Genomic DNA, 12,112 nt, shown 5'->3' with positions numbered 1-12,112 from the left:
AAGGGCAGGACTTATACAGTTAATGGCAGGGCCCTGGGTGGGTGTTTTCAAACAGAGACCAAAGGGTTTCAGTACACAGTTCTTTGAAAGTTGCATCACAAGCAGACAGGGTGGTTAAGAAGGCATTTAGCACGTTCGCCTTCATTGCTCACACCACTGAGTATCATGGTTGGAATGTCATGTTGAAATTGTACAGGATGTTGGTGAGGCCACTTTTGGAGCACTGTGTATAGTTCCGGTCACCCTGCTATAAGGAGGATATTATTAAAATGGAGAGGGTTCAGAAAAGATTTACAAGGATGTTGCTGGGGCTCTGGAGGATTTTACTTAAGGAGAGGCAGCATAGCCTGGACGGACCACAGAAAGTTGAGAAGTGACCTTATAAAGGTGTATAAAATCATGAAGGGCATAGAGAAGGTGAATAGCAAAGGTCTTTTCCCTACGGTTGGGGAGTTCAAAACTAGAGGGTATATTTTTAAGGTGAAAGAAGGAAGATTTAAAAAGGGACCTGAGGGGCAACTTTTTCACACAGAGGGTGGTTCGTGTGTGGAATGAACTGCCAGAGGAAATGATAGATGCAGGTACAGTGACAATATTTAACACACATTTGGACAGATACAGATACAGATACAGGAAAGGTTTAAAGGGATATGGGCCAAACGCAGGCAAGTGGGACTAGTTTAGTTTGGGAAACTTGGTTGGCATGGACGACTTGGGCCAAAGTGTGTGTTTCTGTGCTGTATGACTCTGTGATCCTACTGGTAGTTACGGTGCAAAATGCAATTTGTTTTAGTGACAGATACTTACACCAACATTGTGCGTAGTTTGAGAAAGTCGTTGTGTTCTGGGTTTTCCACTTCAACCACTCCCCATGGATAAAGGCGACCTCGGATCTTTTTACCTTTCACTTCAATCAGTTGGTTGGAGCCAATCACAGCAAAGGGGACACTGGCCTAGAAGGAAAGGGAACTTTTGATCTGGTGGGCATTCAAACAAGATCAGGCCATTCAGTCCCTTGCAACTGTTCTCATGAATTAGACTATGACTGATCAATTAACAGTCTTGGTTCTGCAACACTCATTCAACACTCAAGATTTTGCTTGCTTGTTTTGAAATACCCTACCAGAGCAAATCCTCTGACCATATCAAAGCCTCTAATCACCTACAACACCAATTAGATCACCCCTTAACTTTCCTAAACTCAAGGGAATAGAAGTCTAGTTTATTAAACATGTCCTTATAAGTTAATGCTTTAAATCCTCATACCTCTCTGTTGTACCTGTATTGCACTCCCTCATGCAGCTTTCTAAGATGTAGTGCATAGAACAGGTTGCAGTACTTAGACCTGATCTAGAGAAGACCTTTCTACAACTCTGGCATAACTTTCAAATATTTATATTTCATTTCCTTTGACATAATAGCAAAGCAATCCACTACTGTTTTAAAATTTTGCATCCATTTACGAGCTTTTCATGACTTTGGTACTTGGACACCTAAATCTTTCTACTTCTCCCTTGGTTTGAAATGTTCAGCATGAAATGCATAACTCACACCTAACAGAAGGGGATTTTCAGTTTTCAGACTATGTATATGAAAACTAAAGAGAAAAGCTAAGGAATGACAAGGTTTTTTTGACTGAAAGGATTTCAACTGTCAAACCGGAGCTTGATTGAACCTCTGTAAACTGCTCTCTAGAGGAGAGTTGATTCCATTTCCGTGTGGAATCGGCAACACAATTTAAGGATCTGCTTGCCTCAGTGGAACCAACTCAAAAATGCAGCTCTGAACTTCCCCCCAAAGACTCTATTCTCTATATTCAAATGGAATTTCACTCCACTTCACTTAAACTTGTTTCTCACAACCACCTTGCCTGGTCTGCTCTGCTTCTACAATGCAGTAGTTAGCTGCTACCAATTTATTAGTATCTCACCTTCAGAATCATGGTCTGCTCCTTGAATTCCTCATCTTCATCAGAATCTGCATCTGGAAGCTGGTAGATTCTGATCCCATGTTCAGTGATCTCATCGAGGATCTAAGAAACAAATTACAAATAGAAATTCCAGCGATGAGCCTAATAAGCAGGTTGCAAATTTCAATTGTTATGCAGATTACTTCATTATTTAACTACAGAGAGCTGCAGTTGGAGAAGTTGAACAGTAAAAAAGTTTACTGCTACACATAAGGGATACTAGGCAGGCTAGGTGAGATGACAATAATCCTAGAATCATACAGCACAGAATGATATCATTCAACCCATCTTGGTGGCAATTTGAAACAGTTTCTAATTTGTCTCACGCCTTACTCTTTCCACATAACCCTGCAGATTTTTGTACTTGAAGTGTTTATCCAATTACCTTTTGAAAGTTACAACTGAATCTGCATCCACCAACGTATCAGAGATCATCATAACCTTACTACGTAACTAAAATTCTCATCTCCTCTTTGGTACTTTTACCAATTATTTTAACTGTCCAATCTGGTTATCAATGGCCCTTTTACCAATGGAAAGTTTCCTTTTATTTATTTTAAATAAGGACCCAACTTTTGAATACCTTTATTAAATCTACCTATAACGTTTCCTATGTTAAAAGGAGAATCCAAACTGACCTTCTTCGATCACATTACACAAGTGAAGTACTATTCATCTTATATTCATCTACTCTGCCACTTCACCAAGTCTTTGAAATCATAAAATGGGATGTCCAGAATTGGACACAATGGGGATAATTTTGACAGCTCAAAATGTCTCAGGTGGGCATTACTGTTAATACCTTTGTGTAACAAAAAATTACCTGAGATTTTGAAATTTAATATACCATACACATTCAAAAAATTATTATTCATATTTTGAATGTTTCTGTAGACCTCCTTATGGTCACAAATAGGAGCACATGACAACCATTACAGAACAGAACAAATTGATACTGAAAGCTTTCTAAACTAGTCACTAGTTAAAATGTCTGCATTTAATTCTTTTGGCTGCACACAGGCAACTCAATACTACTCTCTCATGGGCAACTAGGGATGGGTAATAAATGCTGGCCAGTCAGTGACACTCAAGTCCCATGAGGGAATTTTTTTAAAAAATTGTAAAAATATTTACAATATTATTTCTTTCAAGAAGTTTTGTTTTGTTTTGTTTTTCCATTATTTTTCCACTTTTTCTCTTTCTGCATCTCACATTCCTGGGAACGAGGAGACAGATCTACTAAAATCTTACAAGCCAATTCTCTGTGTAAAAATGGAGTCAACTTATAACCCTCCTTCCTTACTCATGTATCTAACCTAACTGGTCATGGAAAATCCTGGGCAAAAACTTAGCCTATCTAAAACAGTAAACCAAATGTTCCTACACTAGCAAGGGCTTTATGCTCAACCTTCATAAATCACTGGTTAGATCTCAACTGGAAAACTAGCCCTGGGCCTATTTTTAGAATGTATTTCGCATGTCTTTAGGTGGGTCTGCTGGTGGCAGCAATGAAGGGCAGACTTAGAAGCAGGACAGCTAGAGGTAAGGGTCCCCAAATATCATGCAGTAACTGCAGGGTATCTTTTCACCTTTCTCTCTAAGTTTCATGCCTGATTTGGGGGTGGTAGGAGGGGAGTCTGCTTGCTGTATTTCCAAAGAGAGGGAAACACAGCTGACTGCTGAAAATGGAACCAGTGTAAAATCAAAGGCTCACAGTTTCACAAAGTTCTGAAATGACTGTAAATATCTCAGACTGGATTGGTCATCTACCCCTTATCCTGCATCTGTTAAAACCAGAAACTGAGATGGGCTGTGTTTCTCTTTCAGAATTTTAAATTTTTAAATTTCCACTTTATAGTGGCCACAAATAGGAAGGCCATTTTCTGCAGTGAACATGACCTGATATTCAGCTACAAGCTTCTTAACGTCACATTTTTCAAATCAGCAAAATCTCTATTTCAGAGCACATGATAACTATAAGGAGGGTTACAATAAATTTCAAAATGTGAATAATAATCTTTTTTGAATGTGTATGGTATATTAAATTTCAAAATTTCAGGTAATTTTTTGTCACACAAAGGTGTTAAAGGATAATGGGCCAAAGGCAGGGATATGGAGTTAAGTCACAGATCAGAAATGATCTCACTGAATGGCATAACAGGCTTGAGGGACTGGATGGCCTGCTCCTGTTAGGAGAAGAAAAAAAGTTCAAAAATTATTGGTATTTCAGACTAATTTAATAACCAGTATAATGCACAGTGGTGCATATGAAAGCAACTGAAAGCAATATGAAAGCATATGAAACCACCAAATGCAAATACATTTCATTATCTTCCTTATAAGTCTTGGCAAATGCAATCAACTCAGCCCCGCTGCCGTGCAGAGGACATTTTGTTTTTAGAAGAGATAAAACAATTGTATTGAAAGTGCCAGTGCCTTGGGTTTCAAACAGTTACAATTATTACATAATGTTGACAGAAGGAAAGAAGAACTGCATTTATACAGCTGTGACATCTTTGGTTGGACTAAAAAGGAACAAATGAATTTGTTTAGCTCTGGTTACCAAAACATATTGCAAGTATCAAGATCTCAAATAACAGTTAATTTTTTTTGGCAGTCAATAACGATAGATTGATCAAGGCAAATAGAGAACTCTGATCTTCCTTGCAAAAAAAGGTCCCACATGAACACTAAAGTACACCTGAAGTGAGGTAGCACTTCCAATATTGCAATGCTCAGCCAGTCATACATCATAGTATTAGCATAGATTTAATGGTGAGAAATGTGGCCGACAGACCTTCTGTCTTTGAGGCAAAACTGCCAAAAGATACACCAGAAAAGAAACAGCATCCGTGGAAAAAAGTGAGAACAATTCCAATCTGAGCAGGTCTGGCGGGCTAGGTGTGATATACATGTAGCAGATGTACTGACAGAAAATGGAACGATGAAGACTTGTAGGCACCCTCCTGACCAATGCAACTCATACTCAAAAAGAAAGCAGCAAATGTCAGCAGAGATGGAAGAATATATAGTCAGAACACTCCATTATGCTGAAAATAAATTTTGTAAAATAATATTTTAACTGAGATTTTCCCCAAAATAGAAGTGAACAGTCCAAGAAGCATGGTGAAGCAGCGAAAACAATTTCCAGTTTGAATACATATCTAAACTGTCTTCAGATAAAATACATTACCCAATGGTGTAAACATTTCACAATTACTGTGGATATGGTCAGCAAAATTCATATTTACTTTGATAATGTTGTACTTCCTCAACGAATAGCTGGAGTCTGAATGTTCTTCATCAACTCAGAGCTATGATTATGTGGAGGAAGCCTGAAATCCTGGATTAATGTGATCAAGGAGGGAAATATATGAAAGTAGAACACACAGCATTTGGCCCAACTAATGTGTATGGCACTTACACTGTCTATTAATTAAGACTAATCCATGTCAGGGAAAAGACTTCATTCTAAACAGAAACATTGGACATTGCCATTTTACTCTGTTTACAGCCAAATATAACTTGACCATTCAAAAGCACAAGAAAGTTTACTGGATGTGTCACGATAGTAACTGGAAGTTGCAAGGCAGCATTTAGATTCCAGTTCCAGATGGAAAACAGCAAAGATAACTGATCTAGGAAAAGGATCAAGAATGTACTTCAACTGAAAAAAAAAACACGTATGTCATTCAAAACTAGATATCAGCAAAAATAACAAACCACTCAACTCGAGTTGAATTTAAGGTTAAATATTTTAAACTAATGTACAGGATCCAACTGAACTTCTTCTGAACTTGATATGCCTACCTTATTCCATACCATATCAGTTTGCCTTCAGCCCAACATAGATTTTGTAGGTCTATCACCTCCACTTAGCTGGATCACGCTACATTAATTTTTAAGGTGACCACCCTTTAATTATTACCAGGAGGGACTTCCAGTCATGTCTCTCCTGCCTCTCAGGATCGGAGATCACTAGCAGTATTGCAGGAGGCCCTGGAGGAAGGAAAGCCATAGATACCTCCAGGCCCAGCAAGTAGAGTTGGGGGCGGGAATTGACAGGAGGAAGAAGGTAGACACAGGAAATTTTAAAAAGTTTACCAGGCCAAACCGTGTGCACAAGTTTCTCCAACACACTGAATCACAGCTACAGTGGGATGAGACCCTTAATTGGGAATTAACTGCCCACTTAAGGGGCCTAATTAGTGCATGGGTGGACACCATATCAGCCATCTCCCCAATATCTTTAAAATTGCAACAGTGAGGGCGGCTGATGGTAAGACATGAAATGTCAGTATTCTCACTTACGGGCCCACCTTCTTGTTTCCTGCCTGAAAAGCAGTCTGTAAAATTCTATTGGTATGTTGCATGCGTGCTGAAATTATCTTCAGAAAAAGTAGCAGAAAAATGGATAGAATTAATCAGGTCTTTCCTCAAATGCACTGCTTCTGAAGTTTAGTTTAGGGTTCGGTTTTACTGAAACATTTAAAAGACCTTGGACTCGGCGATCAGTCTACGTGCTGATTTTTCATCCCCTTTAGGATGCACATGAATGTTTTGATGGATACCACCACCACTCAGACAGGAGACAGTCTGAAATTTATTTTTCCAGTAGTCAAGTGACATTAAAATTCCCATAAGTCAAAGATGACAAGCAGCAGGAATTTATCAGTGGCTGCATCAAGGCATAGGTTATCAATACAGATAGGTACTCCTCAAGTCCGAAATGTTTGGATTAGACCCTGCTGGAGTGCTCTCTGGTGCTCCTTATCTTTCCTTGTGCTGAATATGGATCTTACTCACCTCCCACACCATATATGTAAACATACCATGGGGCTCTCACTGGGACACTGTCTCCTGTCTCATTCCAGTTGATAATCCCTGCTCAGCATCGATTCACACCAGCTACATAGCAGTTTCAACTATTGCTGTAATTATACAATTAACACATCCAAGATGAGACAGACCACCAGCACACCGAAGCCGAGAAAGACAGTGATGTCCATGTCCTATACTTGACATCTGCTATCAGTGTAAAACAATCTTTTTCCTGTTTTTGCACTAGATTCAGCACAGCCTGCTACAATGTTATGTACAGAAACTATGTACAGAGTGTTGCCAACACAGCAGATGACCTTGAAACAATTAGAATTGTAGCTGTTCGTTTTGACAATAAGTTTCAGCAGCTATTTTATAAAGTAGTAAAAGATAATCTGCCATTGGTCTTCTTGCACAGGACAATACTGAACAACTCTGCTAACTTAGTCAAATGATTCAGTGTGCAATGCCTCATTTTAAGTAAATGGATCAGATTCATTGTAAAACTGAACATCCTATTGTCCATATGCTTCCAAAATCTCCACTCCAAGATTGTTCTTCCAACTGGCAGGATCCAAACCTTGAGGGTTCATTACACAAACCATCAATAAATTTGATCACAGCTGATATAAACTGCCAGTTTGTCTACTTAGTTCCAATTTTCAGCCCTCTACTCAGTCATGTGTCTGTCCTCTATTTCTCAGTTATGTCTGAAAGCAAATTTTTTGTTTCATATTTAAGAAATATTAATTTTAAAACTCTCATCACAGCAAACTTGGATAGGGAAACAGAAAACAGGGCCAGCGAGAAGCTGGTGTAAGTATTAATTTTATTCTTCTCCCACCCTAAACACATGTATTTGTGCATAAAAATATTCGCTGACAGCTTAGAAGCATAAACAAGAACAAGGAAAGACTGATGAGTACCAATAAACACACTGGAACATTGGTAACATAAATTACAAGACAAACCAATAAAACACAGTCACTTTTACACAAAGTACAGACAGGTCCACTTTTGTTTGGAAAGTTGTTGCATAATCGTTTACACCTTTAAAGACATTTCTTATCTTGCTTTGAATGCAGAGACTGAAGAAGTTTACAGTTCAAGCAGTTAAAGTGAGCCATTGTGCAATGAGAATATTCAGCTAGCAAAAACTTGTCTTTCCATTAAATTTTATGAAAAATGAAGTGAGTCATGGGCTGTTTATGGGAATGCCTGTCATTCAAGTCAGGTTATAAATACAAATGAGGAAAGCCATCGGACTCAACTTGGTCTACCCTTCCATTGTTTATTAAAAGGATTCAGGAGTACATGCCTTGACTACTCTTCCTGGAAATCAGTTTCTCTTTAACTGAATAACAATCTGGCCTCAATCCTAAACTGGCCTTTTGAGTTTGACCCTTTGTTCTTTATCTTAGGTTTAACTTTCTATTTGTAAATAATATTTCAGTTCACTGTTTCCATATCATTTATATTTTCATGTAACTATAAAAGGTTATATCAATTGTTTCCCATTAAAACTACGCATGCCCAAGTTTCTCCAGCCTCTTTGGAATTCAACCCTCTGATGACAGGAATAATTCTTTTTTAAATAATGTACAAAAAAGATGCAAGTGTAGGCTGTTCAGGCCCTGAAAATTACTCTGCTATTATGATGATCATGGTTGATCTGACTGTAACCTCAAACTCAGATTCCTGTCTACTCAGAAAATGCTTCACACACCTTTACTTCCCAAGAATCTCTCTACCTCTGCCATACAAATATTTAAATACTCTGCTTCCTCCACCTTTTCATTAGGAGTGTGCTAAAGTTACATGGCTCTTTAAGATAGACGGTTTTTTGCCTCAAATGTTTTAAATGGGCAGCCCCTTATTTTTAAAACGGTGACATCCAGTTCTAGATTCTTTCCTAAGAGGAACTATCCTCTCCACATCTACAGGTCAAGATGCCTCAGGACAATCTACTTTTCAATCAAGTCACCTCTAACACTTGTAAACTCAGAATACCAGCTAGTAAGACAACTTCGTAAGACAACTTAGCCATTTAAGATATTAATCTGTAACAGCTTAATAGCTAAATTTAATTTTTTCTGAACTGCTTCCAATACATTTACCTTCTCAAATAAGGTGACCATCACGGTATACATACTACAGATGCGGTCTCACCAGTGCCCTGTTTAAATTGATCGTAACGTATTCAATTCCCTTCACAATAAGTGATTATTAGATTCCCTAATTACTTGTTGCACTAATGTGTTTTCAGTTCGCGAATAAGGACATCTAGATTTTTCTGCATCTCAGAGTTATAGCGTCAAAGAGCTGTACATCATGGAAACAGACCCTTCGGTCCAACTCGTTTTGCAATCTCTCACCATTTAATAGACTTCCTTTTTATTCTTTCGCCAAAATGGACAAGTTCACATTTTCCCACATCGTTGCCCACTCATTTCAAGTATTAGTATGTTTTTGTAGTCTCATGTTCTCTTCACAACTAACTTCCAATCTATCTTTGTTTCACTGGCATATTTGATAACCACACTTTCCATCACTTCATCCAAATTATTTATATAAATGTAAGCAGCTGAGGCTTCAGACTGATCGTGGAACACCATTTTTTACATTTTGCCAATCTAAAGATTTATTTACGTTTTCCATGACCCAACCAATTTTCTATCCATGCGAATACGCTACCCACCAACACCATGAACTTTAAATTTCCATAATAACCTTTCACCTGGCACTTCATCGAATACCTTCTAGAAATCTAAGTACAGTATGTTCAGCAGTTCACCTTTATCCACAGTAGTGGCACTTTTGCAAAGAACTCCAAGAGGTGGATTAAAGAATTGGTTTCTCTTACTCAAAACCATGTTGACTCAGCCTGATTACCCTGAATTTATGCAAGTGCCCTATTACTTAATTAAGACTAGCTTCTAACGATTAGCCTGTAGTTTCAAGCTTTTGGTCTCTTTTCCTTTATGAATATAGGAGTCAAATTTGCTACCATAAGATCTTCGCTGAATACAGGGAGATTTAGAATGAAGGCCATCAGGATCGGGACATTTGTCAGCCTGAAACTGCTTCAATTTACTCAGTTCCAGTTCTCTAACAACTGTAATTTCCTTGAGTTCTTCCTTCCCATCTAATTCCTGATTTCTAGCTGCTTTGAGGACATTACTTTATTCTCAGGAGTGAAGGCTGATGCAAAATACCTGTTCAATTTATCTGTCATTTCTGTATTTTCCATTATTAATTTTACAGACTATAGCATCATGGCTCACATTGTTAACTCATCATTAAAATATAGAAAATTTTACTGCTTTTAATATTTCTAGTGAGCAAGCTCTCATACTTTAAAATCTTAATGCAGGAAAAATTAAACGCTCTTTGCTTTATCAAGTATTCTGACCAATCTTTTGACATGTCACCTTTGCACAATTACATTTTTTTTTCTTTAATTTTGACACCATTCTTAACTTGAAGTTAACCATGGGTGATGGGTCATCCTTTGGAACTTTTCTTACGTACAGTCATCAAAACAGTATTGTAGTAAATTTTGGACTTGCTGTAAACAAATGTACGTAATCCCTTCTGTTATAACTTGCTGGGATAGATGTTATCCTAGAATTTAGTATGGCAAACTGTTCCAATCACTTATATTTTCTGACTGTGCAACACCAGCATCTGTGGGGTAGGAAGGCTCATTTGACTGACTTATTAAACAATAGCTAATTCCCACCTGAGGTCACTAAAAGGTTAAAAACCTTGAAGGGGTGAGGGTTCAGGGTGCCAAAATGGTTTCCACGGCCCATATAGATCATAAATTCCTTCGAAAGATCAAGAGTTTCAATAGGATTTTACACTTCTGGATCTGTATGGATTATCTAAAAAGTTATTTTTCCAGAGATATAGCATAATACTGCATTTGATTTAAATAACTTACACTGGCATCAACGGACAGAGTTATGACATAATAACAGAAAATGCTGAAGAATCTCACCAGATCTGGCAGGATTTGTAGAGAGAGAAAGAGTTAACAATTCAACAGAAATTGCTGGAAAAGCTCAGCAAGTCTGACAGCATCTATGAAGAAAAATCAGATTTAACGTTTCGGGTCGAGTGACTCTTCTTCAGAACTGGTTCTAAGGAATGGTCACTGAACCCGAAATATTAACTCTGATTTCTCTTCACAGATGCTGCCAGACCCGCTGGGCTTTTCTAACAATTTCTGTTTTTGTTTTTGATTTACAGCATTCACAGTTTTTTCAGCTTTCAGTTAACATTTCAAGACCGACAGGACTCTTCAGAAGAAGAAGCATTCTGAATAACAGTCATATCACACTTAAAATGTTAACACTTTCTCTCTCCACAGATGGTGCCAGACCTGTTGTGTTTCTCCAATATTTTCTGTTTCTATTTCAGATTTCCAATATCTTCGGTGTTATGCCATTGTTTGAAGGTTATGACACAGTTGGCCTCAGCTGGTCTCTTCCTTGATTATCAAACCATATGTTGGTGAGATAACTTCATAGAGTCACAGAGTTGCGAATACCATTTTCACATTGCCCAAAGCTGGTAAAATTCAGATTTTAGTGAAAATGGACATAGACTCCAAAACACATTTTGAACCAACTTTTTGAACTAGATGCTCTTAAAAGCATTGTTTAAAATTGCTCACAAATGCTCAGCTTGAATGTCAAAGTTAGAATTTTGGCAGAATGTGTCCTGTGGACATAAGAATATTTCAATAAGCATCACTGATAATACTTTCACACTTAACCGTCATGACTCGGAGAAACGCTGCCAACGCAAAGAATGTAGCCAGTTCAGGAAAGGCTTTCATGCTATCAAAGTACATCTTGAAACAGGGACAAAAGGTTCTATAAAAAAAACAAAATGCCTATCTTCAAAGTGAAAATCTAGCTGTCAAGAGCAAATAATTTTGCAGATTATCACAGATCTCTGCTTTATACATTTTGCAATGTAAAGTGTAAAATTAACATTGGTTTTCAGGTAATTAATTCAGTTTGGACAAGAAGGATTATTTGAGATGCAGCAACACAAGGTCCAGAACATTAACTTACTCCACAGCAACCTGCACATATAGCTAATAAAGCAGCTGTGAACTCCGTGACTGAATGAGAAGTATGAAAATACTGGACTCAACCACTGCCATGACAAGTTTAATGCTAAGAAGAATACATGTTGAAGATCCAAGTAGTATGTGCAAAGTGCTTAGTTTATTACATTTAAGTTGAACTACCCGAGAAGTTGTAAGTAATAAAAGTTATCAATGCTATAGTGAGTACTTGTTACCAT

The 12,112-nt window shown here is 37.8% G+C and overlaps 1 protein-coding gene across 3 annotated transcripts in view; it reads right to left on the bottom strand.

The window, feature by feature from the left end:
• Window positions 1-12,112, bottom strand: part of zgc:63587 (uncharacterized protein LOC393431 homolog) — a 122,379-nt gene that overhangs the window by 45,876 nt on the left and 64,391 nt on the right. For all 3 annotated transcript variants that reach the window (XM_048611242.1, XM_048611241.1, XM_048611243.1), the window contains 2 exons: window positions 1,931-2,032; window positions 808-953 (listed from right to left, as the gene is read on the bottom strand). In XM_048611242.1, coding sequence (XP_048467199.1) covers window positions 808-953; window positions 1,931-2,032 — 248 coding nt within the window. The remainder of the gene's footprint in view (window positions 1-807; window positions 954-1,930; window positions 2,033-12,112) is intronic.

This window comes from Rhincodon typus, chromosome 24 (assembly GCF_021869965.1).
Source record: "Rhincodon typus isolate 14 chromosome 24, sRhiTyp1.1, whole genome shotgun sequence".
Taxonomy (NCBI): domain Eukaryota; kingdom Metazoa; phylum Chordata; class Chondrichthyes; order Orectolobiformes; family Rhincodontidae; genus Rhincodon; species Rhincodon typus.
This window is presented reverse-complemented; position numbering and strand designations above follow the sequence as displayed.